The sequence below is a fragment of the Ambystoma mexicanum genome, chromosome 6p, assembly GCF_040938575.1.
Source record: "Ambystoma mexicanum isolate Mex_15411 chromosome 6p, UKY_AmexF1_1, whole genome shotgun sequence".
Classification (NCBI taxonomy): domain Eukaryota; kingdom Metazoa; phylum Chordata; class Amphibia; order Caudata; family Ambystomatidae; genus Ambystoma; species Ambystoma mexicanum.
The window spans coordinates 1,029,048,853-1,029,061,630 of NC_090935.1; the positions used below are offsets into that span (position 1 = coordinate 1,029,048,853).

General features: G+C 49.8%; 2 protein-coding genes across 2 annotated transcripts in view; one reads left to right on the forward strand and one right to left on the reverse strand.

Annotated features, from left to right (window-relative positions):
* The window catches only part of HINT1 (histidine triad nucleotide binding protein 1), a 50,143-nt gene extending 38,454 nt beyond the window's left edge, over positions 1-11,689 (reverse strand). The window contains exon 1 of the mRNA XM_069625628.1: positions 11,415-11,689. Within this exon, the coding sequence (XP_069481729.1) occupies positions 11,415-11,525 (111 nt within the window). The 5' untranslated portion in view covers positions 11,526-11,689. The remainder of the gene's footprint in view (positions 1-11,414) is intronic.
* Positions 11,690-11,950: 261 nt separating this feature from the next.
* Positions 11,951-12,778, forward strand: part of LYRM7 (LYR motif containing 7) — a 185,310-nt gene continuing 184,482 nt past the window's right edge. Inside the window, exon 1 of the mRNA XM_069625630.1 lies at positions 11,951-12,142. Coding sequence (XP_069481731.1) covers positions 12,125-12,142 — 18 coding nt within the window. The 5' untranslated portion in view covers positions 11,951-12,124. The remainder of the gene's footprint in view (positions 12,143-12,778) is intronic.

Consider the following 12,778-nt stretch of genomic DNA (forward strand, 5'->3'; position numbering starts at 1 on the left):
GATGGCGATGCGCTCCAAATTTCAGTTTTGAATAGTTATTTATTGGTTTACATTTGATCTGTATGTACTCTGTATTACATTTATACAGAGATGCCGGTTGTTGCAATGAATCCCCTCTTTATATTTGATCTGTATGTGCTCTGTATTACATTCATACAGAGATACTAGTTGTAGCAATTCAAGTTGTCATTACAAGATAATGAAAATTCAAAGTCCCCTCAACACGTCATTTTCATGCCAATCTGTGCTCATGATATTCCATTCATACAAAATACGGGGCAGCGGGTTTTCTAATATTGTTTCGTAACAGGTTGTATTGTTAAGATGGGCTTTTACCATTAAGATGTAGTCTGATGTTTTCAGAAGGACTATTTTGCCTCCCTTAGCCTGATTGTTATTTCATCATTAGTTCTTAATTCTCCGATTGCATTCCTTTCTTTGATGCTCAAATTATGCAGATTATAATCTGGCTTTTTGTTGGATAAGTAGTTTTTCCGTAAGTCTTGTTGGACAGCTAGTACGAATATGTCAATCAAATTTTCAGTGGCTAGTTGAGGTGTGAATTTAGATTTGACTTTTAAATTGGAGCTTTCGATTTGTCCAGTGTCAATCTCTAGATCTGATGCAACTGTTTCCAATGCATGGATATCTTGTGTTTCTCTAATGTTAAGAAGACTGGCTGTTTGTTCAGTGTCTGACACCGTTAGCTCTGATGGTTGTATTTTTTCTCGGCTTGGTTTCTTTGTGGTCTCAATGAGGGTTGCATAGATTTTTTTGAGCTTCAATAGTCTGCCAAATTTGAAAAGATCCAAATTCATCTGAAAATAGTCACTTTGATTTGTGGGGCTAAAAGAGAATCCTTTGTTCAAGGCTGTAATCAATGCTGGTGATAATAATGTGCCCGTTAGGTTCAGAACTAAATTTTCTGATATGTCTGGATCCGGTAAGGTTTGAATTAGGGTCTCTTCCGTTGTGGATTCTGAGATCTTGTTTGGACTCCTGTATTTATATTTGTTCCTGTTTCTTCTCTTCTTCCCCCTTATGCCCTCTTGGTTGGCCACCATTTGTGTTTCCAAACTGTAGTTGCTGATTTGTTCGTTGTTGGGTGCTTTGGTATAATGGATAGGATCTGGCCTGTCTGTGTTTTTGGTATTCTTCTAAAAAAGAATAGGATGCTGTGCTATCTGATGTCTTTGCTCCATCCTGGAGATTTGGGGGGTAGATATTTATCCTCTTAAGGTGCCTCCCTATGGAACAGCCTCTCTGCCTCTCTCCGTCTTGAGCCAGACCTCATCAAGACCTTCCTCTTCTCTTCCTCTTCCTTGCTCACCTCCGTTCTCTTCTCTCCTGCTTTCCTCCTCCTTTACCCTCCCCAACTATGCTCAATTTCACTGACTGGTCAAGTGGTGCACCTCCAGACCCTCACAGGTTACAGGCTCCCCACCAGTCCTACACTTGCCTCCAGGCCTCTGCTTGGCACTACTGGTATATGTTCCACGAGAGGGCAACCACTCTTCACTTACCCCAGGCCCCTGCTGGACTAGGCGCACTTGTTCCCCTTCCCTCGCACTTCCCGTCTGTGCACTTACATGACCTTGAATGCACTAGGCCTAGCAAGATAGTTTGTCCTGTCCTCCCTTTGTCTCCCCTCCCTAGCTTGGTTGAGACAAACACTTGTGCTTAGGTGCATTAGAGATGACCAATCATCAATCAATCTGAATTTTCTTTATGTCCTTTTCCCCCCTCCTCCCACCCCTCTTTCTCTCCACACTCTTTGTCATGGACCATCTGACATGTCGTTAGGCCTAGTACGGCAGTTTATCGATTGTATGCTCTTTCCTCGTCACCGGCCACCCTCCCACCCGCCCCCACCCAACCACCCGTCATGCACTTGAACTAGTAAAAATGGCTCAGGCCTAGTATGCTAGTTATTTCTGTTAGATTATTTGGAAACTTCGAGACCCAAGGACTATTGTATTCCCTTGTTCCCTTCCCGCCTTGAAGCGCTTGACTTGTGTAGAAGTGCTTTACAAATAAACATTACCTCCACGTCCACTCTTCCTCATCACAGTACTTACCTCATGAGGCCCCTGCCTCTGACACAGGACCTTCTTTTAATCCCTAGAACTCCCCCTCCTCATAACCACGGCACTCAGTTTAATTTTTTCCTGCCTCTGGCAGGTTGGGCAGTTTTATTTCCTGGAGCGGGGTGCTGGGGATCAACAATTGCTGGCCCCTGGTGGGGCTGTGTGGCGGGGCCTTCGGCTCCCTCAGGTGCGAAAATACTCCTGGGCTTCCCATGCGGGCTCGGGACCCGGTTGAGTCAGGTAGCCTTGCCTGGTTTCTGCAGAACTGTGGCTGGCGCAGGGCATCCTTGGAAATTGACCCGGCTTGAGGTAAGGAGGTTGGGGCATGTTTTTCCTGTCGTATGGCCGTGCTTGCACGGGCGGCTGTGCGCGGCTTGTCGGCTCCCTTTTATTTGATCTCTCTCCACATTGCTCCGGAGGTGGGTGGGCTCCGCCTCTGGTGCTGCAAGCGGTATTGCCATAGGAATTAATTGTTATTCCTATTGGTGATTGTTCTTTCTGGCCTCTATTTGAATGTGGGAGAGGCAAGTTGGCAATTGGTTGTATGTGGAGCCTTGGTTCAGTGTACAGAGGACTTTAGTGGTGAAGCAGACATCCTTTGGTCACTGTTTTTGGAAATACTCGACATGGGTTAACACAAAGAGAAGGCATCTGGTCCTGTCCTCTTCTTCATCTTCCTCTTCTCCCGAGTTATACAGAAAGAGAAGGAAGAAGGCTAAGCCTATTTTCCTGACCAGAAAGGAGTTGAAGAAGCTACTTAAGCATCATGGAGGGAGACGCGCACATGCATGCACATGGACACAAGCATAGGCGTCTCTTCCTCGTTCTCTTCTTCTGGCACTAAGTCATCGACCTCTTCATGTTCCTCATCGGCTGATGCAGAAGGGCAGTATCTAGACAGAGATGGAGTGGAGGAGGTGCTTTCTCAAGTTGGGGATTGCGTGGGGTTTTCGGAGCTGTGGGTCCGGTGGAGGGGGCCGATCCTTCTATTCGCCAGTATAAGCATACCCATAGGATGGGGTTGCCATTGGTTTTTGATATCCGGGATAAAATCCTTCGGGAATGGTATGACCCTGAGAAGATTGCAATGCCCTGCTTCATGTCCAAACTTTACCCATTAAAGGGTGAGACTTTCCCGTCTGATCCAGGTTGAAGTTGACGATATCCTCGCCTGCCTGGTGGGTTGCTCCTCGATGTCGGCCGAGGAGGCTGCTGTCCGGGATCCAGTGGACCGCCGCGTTAATTCCAGCCTTAGGAAGGTTCATGCAGGGGCGCATCTGGCCCTTAGGGCGAATGTCTACGGTTCCTACACGGCTGAAACGGTGCTAAATGGTTTCCGAAAATTGAAAAATGCTGTCTACTGACGTTTTGATTGTGCCCCTTTGTTATCAGAGATGCAGAGACAGGTTGAACTTTTGTCCGATCTGGCTTTTGATGGGGTGCGTGATTCGGCCATGGCCATGGGGGCTGGTGTGTCTGCCCGGAGGCATGTGCATCTGAGGGATTGAAAAACTGATAGTTCTCACAAGGCTGCACCCTGAAACTTCCTTTCAATGGGTCCAATGTTTGGGGATTCCCTTGAGGATAAGGTGCACAAAGTTTTTAGGGCGGACAAACATGCTGACAAATTGCGATGCAAGCCTCCTTCGGCGGCCAAGAAGTTTTCCTCTAGTGCTGGTGCGATGACCAGCAGGTCTTTCCTGGCTCCTCATCACATTCATTTCAGAGAGCAAAGGGGGAGGGGGGGTCAGGGTCCCCCACGCTCTTTGCGTCCTGGTCCGGTACCCAAGTCCTGACGGTTTGGACATGCCGGTAGGCGGCCGGTTCCGGCAGTTTTTTCCGGTGCGGGAAAGGTGGTGTTCCGATTCCTGGACAAGGTTCGGAGGGGTTATCAAGCACATTTCCTGTCTCCTCCTGTCCAGGATTGCATGGTTTGGACTGCGGTTCCCAGGTCACAGATCTAGAAGTTGGCCATGGAAACCGCTCTCTCCGAATTGTTGTTGAAGGCAGCCATCATGCCCATTCCTCTCCCTGTTCGGGGTCAGGGTTTCTATTCACGGGTGTTCCTGGTCCCCAAACCTTCGGGGACATATCACCTATATTTGGACCTCAAAGCCTTGAACCGCTTCGTCCGTAAGGACACTTCAAAATGGAAACTTTACAGAACATTCTTCCAATGTTGTTCAAGGGGGATTGGATGGCATCTCTGGATCTCCAGGATGCTTATTACCACGTGGCTCCCTGTCCCTAGCACATGAAGCTCTTCCGCTTTGCAGTGCGATCCCGACATTTTCAGTTCAGAGTGCTCCCGTTCGGGCTGCGATCAGCCCCCAAAGTGTTCACCAAGCTGGTGGCTCCCCTGGTGGCGCATTTGCATCTGCAGGGCATTCAGATGTTTCCCTACCTGGACGATTGGTTGATTAAAGCGTCCTGCCGGCAGGCTGTCATGACTCATCTCCTTTGGTCTGCCAGGCATTGCAGGACTGGGGTTTCCTGGTGAACTGGCTGAAGTTTTAGCTGCAGCCTTCTCAGGATCATTTCAGGACTGGGGTTTCCTGGTGAACTGGCTGAAGTGTTAGCTGCAGCCTTCTCAGGATCTAGTTTTCATCGGGGCTCAGATTTGCACCAGGATGGGGAGGGTGTTCCTGTCCCTAGAGAGGGTCTCTCGCCTGTTACTAAAGTTGTAGGTGCACATGGCATCTTTCGCGTTTCTGGTGCCTTGGACCCATCTTCATTTACGTCCCCTGGTGTCTTATCTTGTCTCCCACTGGCTCCCGACGTCTCAAGCTTTTGAGGCTTTGATTCCGGTGTCCCCAGTGCTGCAGGTCTCCCTGCTGTGGTGGTTGGGGGTCCCGAATCTAGGGGCTGGGGTGTCCCTGGTCCTTCCTCCTGTGACCACTCTTACTACCGATGCCAGCAGAAGGGATTGGGGTGTCCTCTCCGCTCAAGGGTTGTGGGATCCGGAGGAGAGCCATCGATCATCCAATTGGCGAGAGTTGTGTGCCATTCTCCGAGCTCTGGTGTATTTCTAGAGGTTTCTGGAAGGCCAGGCAGTTTTGGTCCGGACAGACAATACAACAGCCTTGGCTTATGTCAATCGCCAAGGGGGTTCCGGCCGCTCCTTGAATGCTCTGCCAACTCAGATAGGCGCCTCGGGGGAAATTGCATCTGGTGTCCTCACATCTCAGGGGGGTGGACAATGTTCGAGCGGATCTTCTCAGCCAACGGTTTCCCTCCTCTCCAGAACTGGTCCTGTCGGCCCAGGGCATTGCAGAGATCTGTGTCAGATTTGGGACCCCTGTTCTAGATCTGTTTGCAGCTCCGGCCTCGGCAGAGGTTCCCCTCTTCTGCTCTCGGTTTCAGGCCGAGGTGGCTTGGGGGGGGGGGTTGGATGCCCTCTCGGTGCAGTGGCTTCAGGGGCTCCTTTTTGCTTTTCCACCTATTCCCCTTCGGCCCACGGTGGTTCAGCGCATCAGAGTGTCCAGGGTGACTGTAAAGACTGGTAGGGAGTGTCTGTACTTCTACTCTCTATTTGGTAGAGGAGAGGCACAGAAGACCCCAGCAAAGATTCTCTATAAGGTAGCAATGGACGAGCAATCAATGCCTAGCTTCTCAGGAGGTGATGCAGGCTGGTTCTTAAGTACAGTGTAGTCCCCGAACTCCCACAAAGGAATGTCCACACACTATTACTGAAAACACAGTCTTTATATAATATTCAAAGGTATGTACACGATCACAATAACGCACTGTACTCGGAAGTCAATAATGATAAATATATACAATTCTAAAGTGGTACCACCAATGTTATCAAATCTCATTAAAGTGCATCATCTGTACGGTTAAAATGTCACACAGATTAATAACGAGGAAACCAGCAATAGAGATAGGCAGGAACGTAAGATGGTTGAAACAATCGGCAGAATGCTGGCCCTGTTACCTAGACACAGTTCTGTGTGGAGATCCCCTCCACCTGGCCAACTTGTAAAATAAGGATATATCGCACAAGCCCAGTCCATATGTTCAATAGTCTCACTTCTTCCTATTAAGGTTTTACCCCCCCAATGGACCTGGTGGAGTAGAGTTCTCAGACGATGCGTCGACCGATCCTTCTCGAGTGCCTCCCTTTCAGGCGGGAGCCACGGATCGTCGAGAGGTGCCAGGGAACTTGGCGTTCGGTGTCGGGGAATCGATGGCCCTTCTTGAGTGCCCTCCGTTTAAGGCAGGAGTCACGGGTCATCGAACGTCCGACGGTGAACAGGGTGAACTATGTCAGGGAAGTGGCAGCTTCGTTCCTCGCGGTGCTCGTCGACGACAGAGCGTTGGCGTCCTGCAAGGAAGAGGCATGCGGGGCACCTCGGTGACGATAGTTCTGGACCGCAAAGAGATGATGAAGAACTGTGGCCCAGCAAGGGCGTCGAGTCGTCGGTGTCTCTGTGGTCCTTAGGTGGCGGGAAACCCACCGGTGGATGCTCCTCGGCGCGTCGACGGTCAGGCCTTCTCCAGCGGGAGACAAGCGGGTGACGATGCAGACAAGAGCGTCCGATGATCAATTGAAGTTCTTAGGCAAACGGAAGCACGGCGGCTCCGGTCGGCGACGGCGGTCGTCGACAGTGGCGGACAACAGTCCGGGTGCTTCTCCTTGGAGTTCCGCAGCAGTCCCCGTATCGGGTCGGCAGCCTGTCGAAGGTCTGTCTACCAGGGAGCGTTGGCAAAGATCAGCGGTGCACGATGGTCCCTCGTAGCTCGGAACCAGCCTCTCTGGGTCAGTCCTTGGAGGCACAGCAGCTTTCAGATTGTGAAGAAGAGCCACAGCAATTCTTCTCGTCCAGCAGGGCTTCAAGGTCAAGCGTCAGTTACTCCAGTTACTCGTCGTAGTGGACTTCAGCTTCTGAAAACTATTCCTAGCAGTGAGAGGTCCCCAGATATACTGTTGATCTCCCATTCATTCCGCTGGGTCACACTCAAGCATCCAATCACGACTACGGGCATTCATGCAGTGTAACGCTCACCTGATTCCCGTAGAGGTGCCGGTCTTGACTGGGCGTATACCGTATCTTCAAAGGTGATGTGTAACACACGGCTGGCTCTTTGGGCTGGACCTCTGTGCACTGTATGTCTGACTCGAAGGGTAAGATGTCTGCAGATAGAAAATATGGGATTAAGGAACTGGGTTATTGAATGTCTCTCTCTTCTTCCCTTTCTCTTCTCCTGTAGAACCCCAAAGGTTAACGCTCTCACCTTAGGTAAGTGAACGCCGTGCTCTCCATCTGCCTCGGGGCAGGGTGCTGTAACCAGTTTCTTCACTGGATAAGGGGAGCAGGCCTCTTGACTTCAGAGGACTTCTGTCCGTCGTTTACTGCACGAACGGTAAGTTTCGAGTAATTCTAATGTCTTTAAAGTCTTTAGTAATGATGTTTCTTGTTTTGCAGGGTTCCGGCGATGGCGGATGACGGGCTGAAGTGAGTTGAAGATGGAGCCCGTGTGATGAATAGAAGCGCCTGGAAGCACGTAAGTAAGCGCTTGTTGCCTGCTTCACGATGCGCTCTAACTGTCTTTTTATTTTGCAGGTACAAGTTCGGAGCGGCTGCAGGGTGCCGGAATACCCACTGGGTTAGATGTGGAAAGGAGTAATGGCACGTGAGTATTAAAGTTCCCCAATGTCTTTAAACGCACCTTGTTTTGTCTTTCAAATGCGGGATGCAGCGCCGAAGGCCTCCGGAGCGTGCGAAGAGTTGGTAAGCTTTTGTCTTTCAGATGCCGGAATGCAGTGTGAAGACCTCCGGAGCGCACGAAGAGTAGGTAAGCCTTTGTCTTTCAGATGCCGGAATGCAGCGCGAGGCGTTGGTGACAGCCGATGGACCAGGTAAGTGAAGAGCTGTCACTGAAGACCGTAATGCTAACCTGTTCTTTCTTGTCTTTATAGGTGTTGCTGAAGACTGGATTCAGGATGGTAAGCCTTTTTCCTTAGGCCGAGGATCAGATGCAGAAGACACGATGAGCGTTCTGCTGCAGAGGATGCAGAATAACGCAAAGCAAGATTCATCCATCGGGTGTGGTTTAAATAGCCTCCTGTACTGCTTAGGTGTCTCCTTCCACAGCCACGCCTAGGTAAGAAAAGAGTTCCTGCTTTCCAGAAGAGTTCCAGTGTTCTGAATCTAGGGAGTGGCTCCTGCCCCACCCAACAGGAAAAGTAGTTCCAAACAGAAGAGGATCAGAGGCTCAACTGGCAGGCAAGTAAGCAGCATGGTCTGCTGCAGGTAAGTCCACCCAAGCATTATGAGCCCGGCGCTTCCAGCGCTGGGACTGGGCATATTTATGAGCCTGGTGCCACTGGCGCCAGGACTGGGTCCAAAAGGTCCCAATTGGGACTGGTTGGCACTCGGAACGTGGGTTATGGATCTGCTTCCAAGGGAGTTGGGAAAACCCTGACCTTTTGGAAGCAGAGATCATGACATGCAGGCAGGCAGCAAATCAAGCACACGAGGTATTCAGGCCATTCACTTCTCTCCAGACACTCACAACAAGTTTTGTGTATTGGGACAAGTACCGAGACATACAACACTCCAAGCTGAATTCATATCGGTTCCGATATGACATCTAGACACCCACAACACAGAATGCATATTCGTCACACACTCCATTCACCCAGGTCCCACCCACAGGAGGTACCCACAACATACATCACCGGGAAAGCTCCAGCTAGTCTGGCCGGGCCTTCACAACAACACCATATATGGCATTTCCACCCAACAGCCAGTCAGGGGGAAGGGACAGAGTCAGGGCTTCCCAGGACTTTGGGAAAACAAGGTAATGGGTAATAGAAAGCAAGAGACCACCAGGGCCATCTTGTTTTCCATCAGGAATCAACGGATCCCAATGGCAGGGCCGGGGTATCCCAAAATGGAGGATACTCTGCACACCTGTCAAACTCAGCATGGAGCTCCCACCAGCCCCTACCCTGCTCTGCGGGCCACCCAGAGGTGCCCAAAAACATACACTAGGGGCACAGGGTTGTACCCCCACCCATGGGTGCCATAAGGGTATCCCACGGGTCCGTTCACCAAACCAAAGGAGAGCTGCACTGCCAGGAGTCCCACATGAACACCTGCGTGGAAAACACGACAGAACACACGATAAAAAGCAGTAAAGGACAAGGATACGGAGGCCCTGTCCCTCCGATGCATTTCCAGCATCACAGTGACTGTGTTGTTGTTAGCTCTGTTCTGGCCCCGTCGGAGTTTGTTCCCCTCTCTGTTGGAGCTTCGGTCCTGGGAACCTTGGCTGGTTCCGAAACGGCCTTGTCCCATTCAAGGGAATCTGTGGTTGGAAGTCCGCCGGATGCTATGGGCAGTGTGGCTATTGCACGGGCTAGGTTGAAGTCCCAGGGGTTTTCTGGTCGGGTCTATCATGAATGCTCTTCGACCCTCTACTCTTAAGACGTATGGCAGGCATTGGAGCCCATTTCCGGGAGTGGTGTGGGCTGTCTGGGATCTCTCCCCTACATTCTGGCCTCTCTGCTATCCTTCAATTCCTCCAGGAGGGGTTTGACAAGGGCATGGCAGTTTCCACGCTTAGCTCTTAGTGGGCCTCTCCATTAAATTCCTTTTAGGGGACTCTGATGGTCTCTTGGATGGGGGAAGTGTTGGTGGGGAAATTGCTCTGGGGTCTTTCTTCTTCCCATCCTTGTACTTATAAAGGGCTTCCCCCTTGGGATCTCCCTCTTGTTTTACAGTTCCTTCAAGGGCCTCCCTCTGTGCCCATTTCCAAGATTGATAAACATGTTACGCTAAAGACTGCCTTTCTTATTGCCATCACTTCTGCCTGTAGGCTTGGGAGATTGGGGCTCTGTTATGTCACTCCCCTTTCCTGAGGGTGCTGCCGGGCTCGGTGGTGCTGCAGTGTGATCCTAAAGTTTCTCCCTAAAATTGTTTCTCAGTTTCACACCTCTCAGGATCTGGTTCTCCCTGCCTTTTTTCCAGGATCCGCAAACGCCAGAGGAGGTGGCTTGGCTACTTGATCAGTATTTGGCTAGGACTGCCCCTTTGCGCCAATCTGATAGTCTTCCGATTACTTTTGGCCCGGCTGGTGCTGGGCGTAAGGCATCTGTCGTTTCCATTAGCCGATGGATTTGTGTTGTGGTCTCCATGGCCTATGTGGCTTCTGGCCTGTCTATGCCTGCGCACGTTCAGGGTCGGTCCACCAGGGGTTTGCCAGCTTCCTGGACTGATGCAAGGGGGGTTTCTCTGCAGGAGATTTGTAGGGCTGCCACCTGGGCTGATCATAGCACTTTCATCAACCACTATAGGTTGAATGTCTCCCACTCGGGGGTTGGTTGCTTTGGGGTTGGAGTTTTGTCTGTGGGGATGTGAATTTGGAGTTATTAAAAGGTGTGTGTTTTTCTGCACTGTTTTTGGCTCTTTGTATCATTGAGGACCTTTTCCCCATTGCTGCTTTGGTATCATGAGGCAAGTACCGACGAGGAAGAGTGGACATGGAGGTAATGCTCAGATTACTTACCGGTAGACTTCATTACTCCTAGTCCTACTCTTCCTCATCACAGTACTGACGACTCTCCTCACCCTCCCTGTGGGGAAGTTCCGATGCTACGGCTTGGTAATATGAAACTGAGTGACGTGGTTATTGGGGCAGGGGGGTTTATAGGGAAGAAATAAAAGTAAGGTCCTGTGCCGGAGGCAGGTGCCTCATGAGGTCAGTAGTGACGAAGAAGAGTAAGACTAGGAGTAATGAATATTACTGGTAAGTAATCCGAGCAATTACAATTTAAGATTATTTATTAGTCGTTGCTGTTAGATACCTTAATGAGTTCCTGCTCTCAATTGCTGTTTTTTATGTTGTGTTTATATTTGAGTATGAATAAAGAATTAAAAAAAAAACAACTTAAGGTTCAGAGTTTAGGTTTTTACTGATAGCAAAAAGTAAAGAAACCAATAATATAATACTTCATGACTTTCCTAAATATTAAGATTCATAAATCAGTGCTAAGAACCACTTTCCTTGTGACATGTGCAACATCTTTCACTCGTTGCCTGAACAGTACTGTACAGATTAAAGGCACTGCCATCATGGGAACAAGTGCTTAATGAGGCGAAGGGGATACGGATCACACGAATAATGGGAGATGTGGAGATAACGAATTAAAGACAGGCTACCTTGGTGAATGCCTAGAGTGCCCTCAAACGCTGAGATTACAGACCTCCTGCGATGGATACCTGAATCACTGAACACAGTTAACACAGTAGGAACAAGTCCGCTTGCAATTCAGTCAATCAATTGGTTATATCGACCCAGGGGCTACGTCAACCTCACCTGATCGTCCTCGTGGATGATCTTCGCTGGGATTTCTTTACGGATTATTTTGCCGAAAATTGTATCACCCCCAGGCCGGGCAGCGTGAGCCTTGCTGATTTCATCCGACATGGTGCTACTCTGAAGGAGGCTGCTGGCTACAACCAGCACTGTCAGTTACCAGCCCGCCCCTCAAACTCTGACCAAAGGAAGGGTATGCACCCAGCCATTGGCCGCACGTGACCACGCCTCCCAGGAGAGTAGAAGAAACAGAAAGAGTCCATTGAAACCGCGATGAATCATCGCCATATTGAAATGGAATAATTTCAAACATGTTAGTATTAATAGGCAAATATGTATTTATGGCATATCGCGTCTTTTTTTCTTCCGAACACTCTCAAAAACAATGTAAGCATATCATTTCTGCTATGTACACCAATTAATATGACTGTTGGCTCGGTAGTTATCCTGTACCTAAAGTTCAGTATCATCATCGGCATGTTGCCGGCTGACAAGGATTAGCCCCGCCCCGCTTTTTATGACGTACCATTCATTTAACGTTTGGTCCGGCCACCATTGCATCATGGGCTTTTGTACGTCCAAGAAGGACGACGCCTGCGCTCTGTAACCGTGGTGATACGGTCTAGTTATGTAGATTATTTCGATGACGCCACAACTGGATTGGTTAGGTTTGGTGTCCTTGGAATAGAGGCTGGCTACGTTGGGATTTGATGGAGAGCAGGATGAAGGTGAGCTTAGGGAAAACATAATTGCCTGAGTCGAGCAGAGTGTAGCTTGTCGGTTTGTCAACGATTGCAGAAGAGGGATAGAACGGCAACACACTGTGAGCGATGTACTGAAGTCGAACCATGTGTACACATATAGAAGAATAATCAATTTTAGCCAAATCACACTAGCAATAATGTCACCTAATAACCATCACTGGAAGTTCATCACCAGGCCAGAGGCTGAGCCACATCAGCAACGCAGTGTGGGTATGCAAATTAGCCCACTTGCTACATAAAATTGTTGGTGTCTTCTGTTGTGGGTGGCCTGCCACTGACATCCGGCAGACCCCCACAGTGCTCCTTAGCATACAACAGGCCCAGTGCCTGTGGGGGGTGGGGCCGGTCCTGGACAGGACACCAGCCCTACAGGACACTACAGCCAGCCATGCCACTGTGCTGGCACGAGGGTCCCACGGCATCAGGGCATGCAGGCCTGTCCCTCCCACATGAGTAGAGACACAGACTCAGTCGCTCCTCTTCTGGAGTCTGCAGCCGTTCTGTCCACATTTCTGCAGATCTCCCTTTTATTAGCTTGGTTAAAAGGGCAATACACAAGGGGAGGGCTACATCCCCTTAAAGGGTCAACACTCGTGGGAG